The 17,002-nt window shown below is 39.3% G+C and overlaps 1 protein-coding gene across 2 annotated transcripts in view; it reads right to left on the reverse strand.

The window, feature by feature from the left end:
- The window catches only part of spg11 (SPG11 vesicle trafficking associated, spatacsin), a 95,863-nt gene that overhangs the window by 36,428 nt on the left and 42,433 nt on the right, over nucleotides 1-17,002 (reverse strand). The window contains exon 20 of one of the 2 annotated variants that reach the window (XM_028823616.2): nucleotides 3,847-3,913. In XM_028823616.2, the coding sequence (XP_028679449.2) occupies nucleotides 3,847-3,913 (67 nt within the window). Of the gene's footprint in view, nucleotides 1-3,819; nucleotides 3,914-17,002 lie in introns of both variants that reach the window. The other variant, XM_028823615.2, reaches the window with a different exon arrangement.

Consider the following 17,002-nt stretch of genomic DNA (forward strand, 5'->3'; position numbering starts at 1 on the left):
ATTCCTTTGGCGCCTGCTGTGTAGACTCCGATTAATGAATGATTTTGAGTATCCGTTCGAGGTAAAAAGTTGAAACAGATAGCGTCTCTCATTAATTTTTGTTTCCTTGGTATTACAATGCGTGTGGACTCGTTTAAATAGGGTTTTCACGCAGCTCCGTTTATGAGATACCGGGTGATTGCTGGCGAAGTGTAGAATCTTGTCTGCGTGGCATTGTTTGCGGTAAACACTTGTGGTCAGGGTGGCGTCACTATTTCTTTTGATGTAAATGTCCAGGAAATTGATGTGTCGATTATATATATATACACACATATACAGTGCATCCAGAAAGTATTCACAGCGCATCACTTTTTCCACATTTTGTTATGTTACAGCCTTATTCCAAAATGGATTAAATTCATTTTTTTCCTCAGAGTTCTACACACAACACCCCATAATGACAACGTGAAAAAAGTTTACTTGAGGTTTTTGCAAATTTATTAAAAATAAAAAAATTGAGAAAGCACATGTACATAAGTATTCACAGCCTTTGCTCAATACTTTGTCGATGCACCTTTGGCAGCAATTACAGCCTCAAGTCTTGTTGAATATGATGCCACAAGCTTGGCACACCTATCCTTGGCCAGTTTTTTTTTTTATTTTATTTTACGGCATGATTTTACTTTAATCAACAAGTTGTGTTACTCACTGGTATTATTTGATTATAAAAGAGAAGTTTAATAACAATTTATCTTTTTTTTTTTAAAGTGTGACCATCTATTTTCAATATTGATTTCCTACAAGAACAACTGACATAGAAAAGCACACTCTGTCTGTTAAACACACAGTAGCTTTAACACAATTTATACATACATTCACTGAACCTTAATTCACTGCTGCAGAGAACTAAAGCCTTACCAGGCAGAATTAGATGTAAGGCAGGAACTAGCCCTGGACAAGAAACCACTCCATCATGGGGCACAGAAATATTGTACTGCAAGCTTAAATAAAAAAAATATTTTCTTCCTTATTTTGTCACTAGATGGCAGAAAAATACTTTAAAATAAGACCATACGAATGGCTGTGTGGTGAGGAAACCACTGTACACAATGCCTCTGATTACTTGTTATTCTTGAAGCATGACACATAAGGCTTTATTGTCTATTTCCATTTAATAGTTTATAGCCCATCAAAGTATGGGTGAAAAGAACATCATGGAGAGTCTGATAATCATCTTGCTTGCATACAGTGTGTTTTCAGTAGAGCAGAACAACTATTGATTTGCCGTACTATGTGATGGTACAGATTTTCTATGCAACTATCATCTGCATTTTGTAAAAATGAACATCCTATTTTAGCATTGTCTTGTCAGAGGTATAATAGGCCAACTTGAGCACCTGTATAGATGTGCATTGATTGGTGCATTTTTTAAGTGTATGAGGCAATTACACAGTAGCAGACTATGTGCACAAACATTTCCTCAGAATTGGTAAGCTTTCCAAGCATCATCAACATGTTTTCTTGAAGCCAGCAATATAAACTCCCTGCACCCCATTTTGGTTCAAAAGATTTATAGCGCTACAGACAGAAAGACAGAGCTTTTTTTTATGTATGTTTAATGTGTATATGCAAAACATTTTCTTTATGAACTGTATGTCAATTGCTGTATAATGCACTTTTTCAGTGTTTACAGTAAAAATAAAATACAATAACTTTGAATGATATAAATATTGGTAAGATGTAAAAACCTTCTTTGACCAGAAATGTAAAAATTTAGATATTCTGAGACAGAGGTGGGAACAAATTCTTTCAATTAGATATTTACATAATGAACAAAGTCAAACCCAGACAGTATACAAAACATGGTCTAACTCAATTCAAAACTGCAAATCACTTACATTCTCCCTAATCAGTCTGCATAGTGCACATATTTCAAAACAATAAGATGTTGTTTGGCACCTAGTTCACTGATTCACATGTTTTGGAAACAAAATATTAATGCTTATCTATCATAGTGCTTTGGAATCACAATAATCAATACTCCTCTAATAGCTCTATTTGGAGTAAGTTCCAATGGATATTATGTTCTAGTGAACAATCTATCATGATAAGATGGTATGCTAGCACTCTAATGTAAATGTATCTTTCTCACCTGGAAGAATCCTAACCCGCCTGTCATAGAACAATGGGAAGCATATGCTACTTAAAAGTAAAAGAAAAGAAAAGCTCTCTTTACAAGGACCAAATCAAAACTTCTTCATAATCTGAAATGCATTTATGAAGGCTGTCCTATCCTTTAAGATATTGCAGTATCCCCCAAGATATCCTGAAGATCACTTCATATCTATCTATCTATCTATCTATCTATAAGCATATTAAACCTTGGTGTATTTGCATATAATGATATTCCATTTGATATTCTGCATAAAACAACTCAATTTCCAGTGGATGTATTTCGTTGAAATTTGGCAAACTAATTATTTAAGGAAATATCATCAAACTCATTTTTCTTGTTAAAAAAAAAAAACAAAAAAAACATTTGTACTAGAAATTTACATTGCACTAAAAACAACCTCAAGGCTACATTATTGAACGTTATAAGAATTCAATTATTCTCTGACACTGTAATTTATTGCCATCGCCCATGAACTGCTCTCCACCATGGACCAATGCAGCCAACAAATTTAATTTGAGACCTTGACATGAGAGTTTAATTCTTCATTGGGTAATTCGGTCAAAATGTTATGTTTTAAGCAATTTTAATTATAGTTAGTCACAGACAATCCACTACCAAAAACTAACAATAGGACATCAACCAATGCAATTTTGGCTTTATTTTAGTTGGAAGCTGCTATGAAAGCTACTGAGCCACCACAAGACTATTTGGGCTACATTTTAACTACCGTATTTACTCGTGCACCACACACCCTCGTGTAAGATGTGCACCCTAATTTTTACAAAGAAAATCACGAAAAAAATTTTCCCCGTGTACGATGCGCGTTGTGATTGTATAGGAAGAGTGTTGGGCACGTTTTCTGCAAAATGCCCTTCTGTTTTTGTTGTATGATGAAAGAGCAAGCGAGCGAGAGAGGGAGAGAGCGCGAACGAGCAAGAGAGACAGAAAGCAAGCACGAGCGAGAGAGAGAGAGAGAAAGCGCGAGCGAACGAGAGAAAGCGTGCGCGAACAAGAGAGAGAAAGCGCGAGTGAACGAAAGAGAGAAAGTGCGAGTGAACGAAAGAGAGAAAGTGCGAGTGAACGAAAGAGAGAAAGCGCGAGTGAACGAAAGAGAGAAAGCGCGAGCGAACGAAAGAGAGAGTGAGCGAACGAGAGAGAGAGAGCCCAAGCAGAAGAAGTAAACATTACAGAAAAAAATTTCCTCATGTATGACACTCTCCTGATTTTCTAATGCTAATTTTTGGGAAAAAATGTGCGCGTGGCACACGGGTAAATACGGTACATAACTTTGCAATTCTATGTTATTTTTAAACATTAAAAAGTAAAATGTCTCAGTAAATGTTTGTGTGTGTAAAAAGTACTTTGATAAGACGAGTCTGAAAAAATATCAACCAAAACGGTGGCATACAATCAATTTATATTAATAGTATGAAAAGTTAAATCAAAAAAAAACTTCAGCATTAAACCTGTGGTTGACACAAGATGAATAAATCATCTCTAAAAAATTTACATTTCTAATTCAACTGTATTTCAGAAGGTGGCTTTAATATCCCTATTACATTACTAACAATGTCATTTTCAATCTCATTGTTAATGTGGTTGACTCACTGAAACTATTGAGTGAAGCTTGGTATTTCTATAGTCAGTATAATATCTGTAATTACCTAATAAATTCTGGCATGCATACATACCAATAGTGGCCAGTGTGTTGGAAGTCTGCCATCCAAAGTGCCTTGAAGGATTAAATGGAAACAAAGCCTGTAATACAAATAAGATTAAATAAGCCAACTACTGTTCACAAAACAAGTAAATTGAAATGTTAGTACCATATATAGATTTATAAGTGCTATAATATACTATCTGGGAAAGTCTGACAAGTAAAACAAATAATCTGTGAAAGAAAGACATTTTACATACGTAATTTACATCTGAAAGTTCAGTGGATTTACTATCATGTGTTTAATTTTAATTTGGGAAAAAAAAAAAAACAAAAAAAAAAACAGCAGTAACACCAAAGTTTAACCACAAGAGAAATTCAAATTACAATTTAGCAAGTTTCTGGGAAAATATTATAATTTCTAGTGACTGAAGGGTATTATGTAATCTTTACTGGTTGACAGACCAAACAATAAAAGAAGGGTTTAATATACAGGGGATACACAAATTAGGGGGAATACAATACAACATGTGTTCAAAAAAACATTTTCCCAGTTTACAAATAAGCTGGCAGACTCATCTTTCAAATATACCATTTTGTATTCTAACTGACCCTTTATACAAGTCAGTCAATGCTGCTGTATTAAAAACTGAGGACATGATTAATCTATGTTTCTGGTGCTAGAGAGGGTGCCATGAGTTACCAAGTCAGAGAAAAAATGAACTTTTCTCACCTAAAGGGGCGATTTTTTCCTTTTAACTTATGAAACAGTATTAACCAAATAGTTGTGTTGTATGTTTTCTGTCAAATAAAGTTAACCTTACATACTATTGATTAAATTGTTATTGATTAGATCCCTCCAGGTTTGAAAAAAAAAACCAAAAACTTTTGTACAGATACTCTAAAGTGAGAATTTGAATATTTTCCAATTTTACATAGTATGTAACATCAGTTGCCCACGATCTAAAAAGTGGTGGGCTACGATTCTTCCAGTTAAGCAAGAAATATCTACATGCTAGTAGAGAGGTAAAGGCAATAACAGTTTTTTTGTCCTTCTCCATATTTGGTAGTATACCAAACACATCTGTTAATGGATTAGGAGTGATTGTGACACCAAGGTCTGTTTGATAAGCATTTAAAGATTCTGGTCCAGAATGATGTTAATTTGGTGCATGCCCAAAACATAGTGACCTAGTGAGGCTAGTACTAGACTGCAACGTTTGAAGGTTGAATCTTGCTCTGGAAACATTTTGGACAATTTTAAGCGAGATAGATGTGCTTGATAAAAGATTTTAGGTTAAATAATTGTATGCTTTGCGCATATGGAGCTAGAGTGAATTCATCTGCATATAGTGATATTTTCTGCTCAAATCCTTCTCTGATAATCATCTTTATCTCAGAAGCATTTCGAAAGTGAACAGCGAATAGTTCAATGGCGATTGCAAAGAGCAGTGGTGACAGGGTGTATCCTTGTCTAGTACCACGTACTAGTTGAAAGAAGTCTGAGATAATGTTGTTAATACAAACTGAAGCTTCTGGACTGGTATAGAGTAGTTTGCTCCATGCATTTATGTTCAGACCAGACCCAAATTTGTGCATTGTGGTGAATGAGTAGTCCCATTCAACCATATCAAATGCTTTTTCTGCATCCAAAGATAATAAGATCTCCGGGGCGGTAGAATTTAAGGGTGAATATATTACATTAAAGGGGAGTCAAAGATTGGAAGTGTCTGCCTTTAATAAATCCGGTTTGATCTTGTGATATTACCAAAGGAAGTACTTTCTCCATCCTTCTAGCTAGAACTTTGGAGAGTACCTTAACACTGTTATTCAGAAGTTAGATTGGTGTGTATGATGCACATTGTAATAAGTCCTTATTTTTCTTAGGAAAGATGGTAATTAATGGTTGGCGAAAAGTTTGAGGTAGAATTTTATGGTCTCTGTCTTCTATAAATGTTGCTAATAATAAGGGAGCTAACTTAATTGATTTTTTTAAATAACAATCGGCAGGGTAGCCAACAGGGCCTGCTGCTTTCCCATTCTGAAATAAGTTTACAGTGTCTAGTAATTCTGAGAGTGTCAGAGGTTTATCCAGTTCCTCTGCACTGTGAGTATCTAGCTGTGTTATTTGTGTGAAAACATAAAAAGATGTAATTGAACAAAATGTATGTGTGTATAGAAAATAGGACAGAATGATGAAACTTGTTTGTGTTTTGCGTACGTGACAAAAAGCATGTATACTTTCTGGAAGTTTCTTTTGATGATGTGTGTGACAAGAAAATATACCTTTAGGGTAATGACTTTACAAAAACTGGAAAAGTACAATGAGTCAGGATGCTATTTTTTGCTTATATGGTCAACGATCAGGAGATTAGAAAGGTATAAAAGAACAAGGACATCTGCGCTCGAGGCAGATGAAGCGCGGTGTCCTGGGACTGTGTTTCTCTGACATTTTACCCTTGCCTGGTATGTATTAATAAAAGGTTTTTGACTAATTTTAATTTTCTTCTCTGTCTTCAGTCACAAAAAGTGTCCACAGTTTTGGCGCCCGGACGTGGGGCAAGAGACGGCCGGTCGACTCCTCCGGCGAGACCATTTCAGTGATCCGTCTTAACAGCGGACTGCCGTTAACTTGAGATATCCGGCAGCAGAGCATGCAGCTCCGGCAAAAGTTAGGACTGCCCTGTCCTGAAACAGTTCTTGCGTGAGGAGCCCCTGGTCTCCTCTTTGCTACATCCACGGTGACTGAACGGATTTCCAGACAGAGCTTGCACACTTCCAGGCTGGGGTAAGCACCGGGGGATTTCCGAATATTTTTTATTTTCTAAATAACGGGGAGGGCGAGTTTCCTGTTGACCGTCTAGTCATACTCATATCTCAACGGGTTGCTTAAGGTGATGGAGACTTGAACCGAATCGGACACGAAGTCACCTGAGCTGGAATCCAGGATGTGAGTGGACAGGCTAACGGGACGAGTAACGGGGTGGTATGGAAATATAAACCGAAAAGAGCACAGATTACAGGATTGCTGTTAGGAACGGAATGATACGTAGCGCTATGGAAGATATGTAGCTATGGAAGATATGTAGCGCTATGGGAAAATAAATAAATCTACATACGGAATAAGCAACAAAACCGTGTTCTCCTGGGAACTGGATCAGGACCGATAGTTAGGTGTCTCCCCTTGAAACTAAGAAGGGAACAGTTTAGGTTTAGTGAGTGGCACACTTAATGCCTTGCTGATTCATACGTACAAGGGATTAGGCGAATCAGTATATAGTTGGAAAATTAAATACAGAACCCGGGAGAGCAAGGGGATATAATGGGAATTTATAACAGTAAGCCTGTTAATCGCCGCACAGGGGGATCAAAATCATTAGTGCTGGAGGGATTATTTTCGGAGGATCAACAGACGCCCCGTAAAAATGGGTCTCCTAGAAAATTCATAGAAAAGAAGACAGGTTTAGATTTCAAGAAGGCATGTAAGAAACGGAATAGACAGAGTGGTGGGCGTTGGCCAATAGAGGGGACAGGAGATGTAAATAATAGTGGACCGTATCGAATCGATAGAAATTTAGAAGCAGTACCCCCCTTTATCCTATTATTTTTTCCCCTCCTCAGAACCGACCTCAGACACCTCTATTATCCCCTCCTCTATTCCCCATTCCGATTCCCCCCCCTGCACTACAACTAGCAGAAGTTTCCCCTGATGATTCCCCAGGCACAGATCACTATGACTCACCCTGTACTAGACAAACCCCCGTCTCCAAATGCACTCGAAGTCAAACCTCCACTCACAAACCAGCTCCAACTTTTTTCTCCTTTAATCCTTCACTTACTTGCCCTTTAATAGAAGTTCCCAATCCCCATTATAACCCTGCCCATCCAGCTGGACCCCAAAATCCCACAACAGTTATGATAAATCGGAATTGGGACATCCAAGAACTAAAAGATGTCGTGAATACACTTCCAGATCCAAAGGAAGTAGGAGGACTAAATTTGTTGAACAACTTGATCAATTAGATAGCATGTATAAGCCTAATGCTGCTGAATGGACCCAGGTACTTCGTCGAAAGTTTGGGACCACATGGGCCACTGTTAGCAGGGGTGTCCGCAATGACATTCCATGGGTATGGAACCCAGCTTTAACTCGAGGACAGGGGATAGGTGGAGAAGGCGAATTTATTTCTGCTGCAAAACAAAAGAGAGACGAAACAGTTGATGAATGGGCACATAGGATTCAAGACCTTATGGCTAATCACTCAGGCTTGGGAAATGCTGATGACCGCACCCGAGCTGCAGTTCCACCTTTTGTTTCCGGTTTGCGCTTTGATATACAAAACAAGGTCTGCACTTCCTGTATTGAGTGGGAAAGTGCCACGTTTGATGAAGTCAAACGACATGCTGAACAGGCCGAATCGGACTCTCATGCCAAATTATTGGCAGCACAGATGAACTATTATACCAGGAATGCTCCTGACCAAGGTCGAGGATATGGCTTTAGAGGAAGGGGGACGAGGACGAGGAAGAGGACGAGGTGGTTTTAGAGCTCCTCCTGTTGACCACACTAAGAATCCTTTTATTCCCTCTCCCTTTAATTCCAATGCTAATTCCTTCTCTTGCTACGCCTGTGGTGAAACTGGACATTTTCGTCGGGAGTGCCCTCACAGACAGCAACAGCCCCCACCTCCCCTTATTCCACCTGTTTCCTCTGACACCCCTGACTAGCAATACTGGCCATAGGAAACGCTGGGACCTCCAGCCACTCTTTTCAACTATCCTTTACTGACATTGTTCGTTGATGGCACTGAGACTGTTTTCTTAATCGATACTGGTGCCACTCGCTTGCTGGCAAAGGTCCCTGCTTCGAACGAAACTGTTACTGTGCTTCCTGCTTCTGGACAACCTCACCTTCTTCAAGTATCACAACCTCTTCAAGTCCAGTCACGTCCTGGCGGACATACTTTGTTCAACCCTAAAGTTGTTGTGTCAAATTACCCCTTACCCCAAACCCTCTTTTGCAGCATGGACTTTAGATATTTTCCCCACACACTATTCTCCTCAAAGCCCTACATTTTTTCCCTTGTCTTTTTCCCAATTTACAGGCCCCTGACATTTTGCCCAATACTTCCCTATAGAAGTAGACACCACCTGGCTAGAATCTTTCCTTACTTCTGGTACTTGCCCCGAAACCCTTCACATCTACTGTGTTTTTATTTCATCCACAAAGGCAGCTGCTTCTGTTCATTTTACATGCTCACAGCACATATATTATCTTGGCAAAATAGTGCCTCATATTTTTCCTTAGCTAAATCACACACTGTTAAATGGGGGGAAATAGGACCATGGGTGGAAAAATGCCTTGAAAGAACAGACTGGTTACAAGTTACTCCAGGTATTTTTGATACTCCTGACCATTTAATAACTAAAGTAGTGTTTCAAAGGATAGCCCACTGTGAGCCTCTGGTGATCCACCCGAAATCCTCCTTCCGCCCGCACCGTGCCCAATATCCTTTGTCTCCCGAAGCAGAGGCTGGCATCTTCGCCGTACATCCCGATCTCGTCAAACGCGGTACCGCCGATGGACATGGACCGTCATGCCTCAGGGATACAGAGAAGCCCTTTGTGTTTCTGGTTAAGCTCTTGCCCAAAATTTAGAAGGCGTCTGGCCGGAAAAAGGTAGTACATTGATACAGTATGTAGATGGAAATAATATGTAGCGCTACGGAAAGAAGATTGTACAATAGATACTCAGAAATTGTTGCTGTTTCTGGGGGAAAATGGCCATAAAGTTTCTAAGGTTAAGCTGCAGCTAAACAAAACAACAGGTTATGTCTGTTTTAGGTATTCTGGGCTACTGCAGACAGTGGGTTCTAAATTTTACTGAAAGAGCACAGCCGTTGCAACAACTGGCTGAGAAGGCTCTGTAACCTCAAAGCTACTCTTTTATCTGCGCCCGCGCTAGGTTTGCCTGATCATTTCTCGTCCATTCACTTTGTTTCGTGGACGAAAAGCAGGGATTTATGAATGCAGTACTGACGCAACAACATGGAGATAAACAAAGACCGGTGACTTATTTTTTCTAAAAAACTGGATCCAGTGGCCGCAGCACTTCCTCCGTGTCTTCGTGCTGTGGCTGCAATAACAGAAGCTGTATTAGCAAGCACGGATGTAGTTCTCATGAAATTTCTTCTGTCTTTTTCTTTTTTTCTTGTGACGTGTGTATTTGAGAGGCTGTTTTATGTTTGTTTGTCCTGAAGAGTGGAACTTGCTTTTCTTCAGAGTCCATTTGTTTCTGTTTCCTTTGCTGCATTGTTTCCAAATATAGTGTAAATATAGAATAATACTGGGGTGAAGTGTGTTGAAAATGGTATGGGTGATTTTGTGTGTTATAGAGTGTATTAAAGGGATCCCTATGAGTATCAGAATGTACTCTGTACTTTGTCAAATGTTACAATTGAAAAAATGGAGCACCCTCAACCAGTTACGCAGTGGTCCAAGGGGACGCCTGCTGGAAGCAAATCAAATTTCATCAAGCTAAGTGCACAAAAACAGCTGAACTCGTAGCACTCACTCAAGCATGTCAGCTGTCCGAAGGGAAGATCGTAACAATTTATACAGATTCCAGGTATGCTTTTGGAGTCTGCCATGATCATGGAACACTATGGAAACTAAGGGAATTTAAGACCAGTCCTGGAGAGCTCTAACTAAAAAACTGAAAAAGATAATTATCGATTTGTGTAATTGGTTTAGCGCAAATGAATTGTCTCCACTTTTGTTTAAGGCTTGTAAATATACAAAAGTATTTTTCCTTTTGAACCCTGATCAAGTTTGAAGGGAAAATGCTCTTTTAATAATATTACATGAGAAGGGAGACAAGTTTTTTTGGCGATAAGCGGAATGTGTCTAATTGTGATATGAATGTGTGTCTAATTGTGATATGAATGTGTGTCTAATTGTAATATGAATGGAAGTTGTATATTTTAGGTACTATAAAGGAAGAGCATGGTGACGCAGTGGTCAGCACACTTGATACGAATAAAGGTTCAAGCACGTATGTTTTCCTTGTTAATAACAAGCATGAAGGAAAAGACGCGTTTAAGTATGTTGCATAGATAACCTTTAAGCACAACTTAAGACCAGTACTGGCAAACCCATCCAACATCAGAAATTGATCGAATCCCTTTAGAAGTTATAACCAAACCATCGGAGCTAGCGATTGTTAAATGTCAAGCTCACACGGGAAAACAGGATCCTGCTAGCAAAGGGAATGATTTAGCTGACCACTTTGCTAAAGAGGCTGCATATAATAACACACCAATTTCTTTATTCCAACAGAGAAATGACCAGGACCCTGATAATCAAATTATTTCTTTACAGAATGCAGCCACGGATATCGAAAGGAGAAAATGGTCCAAAGAAGGGTCCCTCTCTGATGGAGTCTGGACTCATAAACACACTAACAAACCTTTTCTCCCAATGATCTTCTCTCTAGTCTTGCAGGTTTGCGAACCTCGTTGAAGGAAATCCACCAGCAGGTTCATCGAACCTGGAGGACCAGCCCCCTTTCCAAGGATTTACCAATTCCTTTGGGCACCTGGATCCTGGTTCGAGATACTCGGAGGAAACACTGGCATCAGCCTAGGTGGAGAGGACCATTCCAAATTCTTCTATCCACACCACACGCCGTGAAAGTTGAAGGACTGCCTGCCGGGATTCACGCCTCACAATTGCAAGAGATGGCACCCTTGATTGCTGTGCTACTATGCTTTTCTTTTCAATTGTCTACTGCCCTGGTCACCTTGACTTTCCCGTTGGGAATTACCACATCAGTGCAGTTTGATTTCTGCTCTATTATCAACTGTGGGACTGGTCGACAAGCCCAGTGGACCGGATCTGACAAATACGTGTGTATGAGGGGAAGTGACTGCGACAACTGGCAATGGGTTTTTGCTAACACTGGAACTGAGGACTGGGGTTATCAACCTTTTGAGGCCCAAAAATACGGTTTGAAAAATCGGTTTTCTATCATAAAAGGACATGCCTCTCATTGTATGTGCTGACAACCATTGTAACTCAGGTATTTATGTATTAGGGGTATATGTATCTGGAACAGACCCTTTAGGGAGATTTCTAATTAAGATTGACAATCCTGTTACTAACACCCCTCATTCTCTGGCACACACACCCATCTCCCCAACTTTTGGTTCAGATTTTTCTCCTGTTAAGATTATGAATATTTCCACCCTTTCATCCACTTTTTCAGTAGAAACTGGTTATGGGGATCAGAATAGATGGTTGCAGTGGGTTCTCTATTCAGCTAAGCAAGTTAATCGTTCTCATTGTTATGCGTGCGCTGCAGCCCGTCCCCATTTAGCTACAGTCCCTTTCCCATTATCTAACATTTCTGACCCCGTGGGGTTGCCCTGCCTTCTGTATTTATTCACTACTTCCAAGAAACCCCTCTCTAGTTCAAAGTGTTCTAATCTATCTATTCTTTTTTCCCCACCCGTCACATGGATACCCCTATGTTTCAAACTCACGAAGGAAATTATACATGTTTCAAATCTTATGGAACGACATGGGTAGGAGAATTACCATTTTCTTTCTGTTCTCAAACTTTTCAGGTTAACTTTTCTCTGAACACCGTTCTGTCTTCCTTTCTTCTCTCCCAAACCACTCCTAGATCAGATATTTGGTGGATGTGTCGTAGGTCCAAATTATTTGCCACCTTTCCCCCTAATTGGTCTGGTACCTGTGCTCCAATCCAATTAGTTATGCCTTTTAGACTTCTATCCTTACCTCCCTCTCCTTACATGGCCCTGGAGTATACATAGATGCTATTGGAGTCCCTAGGGGTGTCCCAGACAGATTTAAAGCTAGGAATCAAGTCGCAGCCGGTTTTGAATCTATCATACCCCAAATTACTATTAATAAGAATGTAGACTGGATTAATTATCTTTATTATAACCAGCAACGTTTCCTTAACTTCACCAAAGACGCTATTGAAGGCATACATGAACAGCTTGATCGTACTTCTCTGATGACTTGGCAAAATCGTCTAGCCTTGGACATATTACTTGCCGAAAAGGGAGGTGTTTGTGCTATGTTTGGTGATGCTTGTTGTACATATATTCCAAATAATACCGCGCCAGATGGATCAATAACTCGTGCATTGGCAGGCCTCACTGCTTTCTCTCTAAAGAACTTTCCACTAATTCTGGCATTACAAATCCCTGGGATCAGTGGTTTGCATCCTCCTTCGGATCCTGGGGACAATGGATAAGATCTGTTTTTATTTCTTTGGTTGTGACATTTTGTCTCCTCCTCCTGGTTGGTTGTTGTATTATTCCTTTGGTTCGCTATATAATATCTAAGTACTTTACCGCCCCTATGGAAAGGGCATATGTGCTACATGATGAGCGCATGTCTCGTATAGCTTCTTCCACTTCTTTTTCCCCTTCCCCTTCATCAACCATTTCAAGATAGAATTTATAGGCCCACATCATTTTTGTTCAAAAAGGGAGGAGTGTGAAAACATAAAAAGATGTAATTGAACAAAATGTATGTGTGTATAGAAAATAGGACAGAATGATGAAACTTGTTTGTGTTTTGCGTACGTGACAAAAAGCATGTATACTTTCTGGAAGTTTCTTTTGATGATGTGTGTGACAAGAAAATATACCTTTAGGGTAATGACTTTACAAAAACTGGAAAAGTACAATGAGTCAGGATGCTATTTTTTGCTTATATGGTCAACGATCAGGAGATTAGAAAGGTATAAAAGAACAAGGACATCTGCGCTCGAGGCAGATGAAGCGCGGTGTCCTGGGACTGTGTTTCTCTGACATTTTACCCTTGCCTGGTATGTATTAATAAAAGGTTTTTGACTAATTTTAATTTTCTTCTCTGTCTTCAGTCACAAAAAGTGTCCACAAATACATCAAAAAACACATTATATCTGGTCATCTTCTTTAAACTGAGTAGAATATAAGGACTTAGCACTCTCTAAATGTGTGCATTATATTTTTATGTTCAATCATTTTTTTCTTCGTCTGTGTTGGTAATTACTGATATTGCATTGCAAACTTCCTGCTTGAGGATTTATTGAACTAAGATCTTATTAGCCTTCTCTCTGTGTTCATAGTAATGATGTTGTGATTTTGTTGTCAAGAGGCTGAATTCTGATTGCAAAGCCTGTCTTTCCCTATAAAAAGTGTCTCATTTGAAGTCCTGGTGTGTTCTTGATCTATTCTGGTAATTTCACTGATTAACTTGGATGCCTTTTTGGCTTTCAGTTTATATTTGTGGGATAGATGTGAAATAACCTGTCCTCTTAAAAATGTCTTCAAAGTTTCCCACAGTATACCCGCAGAGACCTCGGAGGATGCATTTGTCTCTAAAAAATAATCAGTGCACTTCAGCAGAGGGTTAAGATGCCAGCTGCGAGATGAGTATGTTAGGCATAGTGATTTGACCTCCATGATCAGAGGGGCATGGTTAGAGATAACAATAGTGTCATACTTGCAAGATTTGATTGTGGGCAAAAATTGTTACTTATAAAGATATAATCAATTCTTGAGTAGCAATGATGTACTGGTGAGAGGAAGGAAAATGCTTTTATGTTTGAATTTAGAAATCTCCATAGGTTTGATAAGTTATGATCGATTACAAACTGTGCAATTGTTTTCGCAGTGTTATATGTTATCGCCACTGTAGCTGAAGACCTATCCGAGGCCTGAATTTAAAACACAAAGTCTCTGGCCATTATAATTTTATGAGTGTTCACATTAGGAATGGACCCAAATACATTTTGGATTAAGTCCCTATCATCCACATTGGGTACATATATATTTATCAAAATCGCTTTAAAATTAACACTAGAATTACCAGAGCCTACGAAAAAACTCGTAAATCCGTCCCACCTTAAATCGCGTCTTAGATCCGTTTGCACCTCTCCGCCAGAGTCCTTTGTCATCTAAATGTGCTGATAAACAAAAGCTACTAGCAGCCAGCTATTCCATCCCCTCACCGACTTAGAACGAATTTCTCCTAGCTCATGGCTTGCCTTGATTTGATTATGTGGGATTGAAGTGGAGTTTTAGAGTGGAAATAATATAGTGTTATTTGGAATACACGCATTTCATGTGTGTTCTGTTCCGTTCAGTAGTCTGTGCAAACACATTTTTAAAACAGAAACGTTTTTCATATTCTAATAGTAAATGACAAAATGTAGGCATAAACTATATAACGTATGAAGCCTGAAGTCCATATATCAAAGAAACACTTTCACAAAAGGTACAAATAAGAGAACACGTGCGCTGTTATTCAAAAATATAACTGCACAAAAAAAAAAAGCCGCGTTACCATGCCACATTGACACTCTTACTGCAACCGCCGCGGTGGCGTAATGGTATCAGCTTCTGACTGGGAATCAGAGGGTGGCGAGTTCAATCCCACACGGCTCCACTTCGAGAAGTGAACTGCTCTTATTCTTACAATTTTAGAATAACAACATAAATTTGATTTCAGTCTGTAACAGCCGGTGTAACTTATGATACTGGTAAAGGTTAGCTTTTTTTTTTTTTTTTTTTTTTTTAATTCACTTTTCATTCTCGCAGTCGCATTCAGAATCAATCCATACAACCCCATCTGACATAAAGACGTGCTATAGGTCTGCAGTGTACCACGATGCATACTACCGCCCCCCCCCCCGCCAAAAGGGTTCTGACACACAAACGCTGGCGAAGCTGCCTTCTTCGTATCTCACCGTCACTTGAAATCAGCAGTTCTTAGCTGCTTATCAATCCATACAACCCCATCTGACACAGCTGTTTTCACATAAATAAAAGTGTACTTTTATTCAAGACTATAACCGAAGAATAAAGAAAGCAAGTTACAGTTGGTGGTTGATACGACAGCTTGCGTGGTGCAATGCTAAGAACTGCTGATGAACACACAGAACACACATGAAATGCGTGTATTCCAAATAACACTATATTATTTCCACTCTAAAACTCCACTTCAATCCCACATAATCAAACCAAGGCAAGCCATGAGCTAGGAGAAATTCGTTCTAAGTCGGTGGGGGGATGGAACAGCTGGCTGCTAGTAGCTTTTGTTTATCAGCACATTTAGATGACAAAGGACTCTGGCGGAGAGGTGCAAACGGATCTAAGACGCGATTTAAGGTGGGACGGATTTACGAGTTTTTTCGTAGGCTCTGGTAATTCTAGTGTTAAATAAATTACCCATCACCATCACATATTGCCCTTCAGGATCAGACACTACATCTGGTACTACAAATGAAATTGTTCTATGTATTAAGACTCCCACATCTCTGGTTTTCTTTGTTTAGCTGAAATATTTGTCTGGTCCAATCTCTTTGTGACTGAAACCAATCCTTGCTTATTAAGTGAGTCTCCTGTAAAAATACCATCTTGGTATTGAGACCTGTTAAGGTGAGAGAATCTTTTCTTTCTCTTTAATTTGTGATTGAGACCTTTGACATACCAGCTCACAAAGGTCACCGTTTGGTCATAGAGACAATGATTCTGAACTTTTGTTGACATTTTATAGTCTTAAATTAAGGTAGTACATTATTACATAAGACAGCTTTAATGTTAATTTCCAATTTTGCTAGGAGTTATGGCTATGAAGCCTATTGTTGTGTAGGCACTTACAATTGTGGGGTAAAAAAGATAGATTAAAAATAGCTTGCTCTCTTTCTCCCTCCCCTACCCAATTGGGCTTTAGGTCTCCTCCGTTTCACGAGATGGACGCCTGAGGTGGAACTCCATTAGCAGTTGTGTTATTTTACCCTTTTTACTATTATCAGGAAGTATCCTGTATTTACTCAACCCAAGTGGATTTAACTACAGCAAATGCAAGTATATACAAGCATGAGTTGCAAAAAAAAAAGGCTTAGAAAGAAATGGAAAAGACAGTTAAAACGTCATCAAATCCTAAACAGGCCTCAAGTTAAAGGTACCGCCTGCCAGAGACTGACGTGGAACAGATCTCACAGGATCTGACGTTGTAGCATCAGCTCCACTGGCTCCAGCCGAGAGCAAAAGTGGGAGCAAAACTGCAAGTGAGTTGGGTCAGGAGAACTTGTAAATTCCAGGAGGTTCACTGGAACTGAGCATGGCCTTACTATCAGAACTGTCAACTACTCCCCGCAGGTCAAA

The sequence above is a fragment of the Erpetoichthys calabaricus genome, chromosome 17 (genome assembly GCF_900747795.2).
Source record: "Erpetoichthys calabaricus chromosome 17, fErpCal1.3, whole genome shotgun sequence".
NCBI classification, from domain to species: domain Eukaryota; kingdom Metazoa; phylum Chordata; class Cladistia; order Polypteriformes; family Polypteridae; genus Erpetoichthys; species Erpetoichthys calabaricus.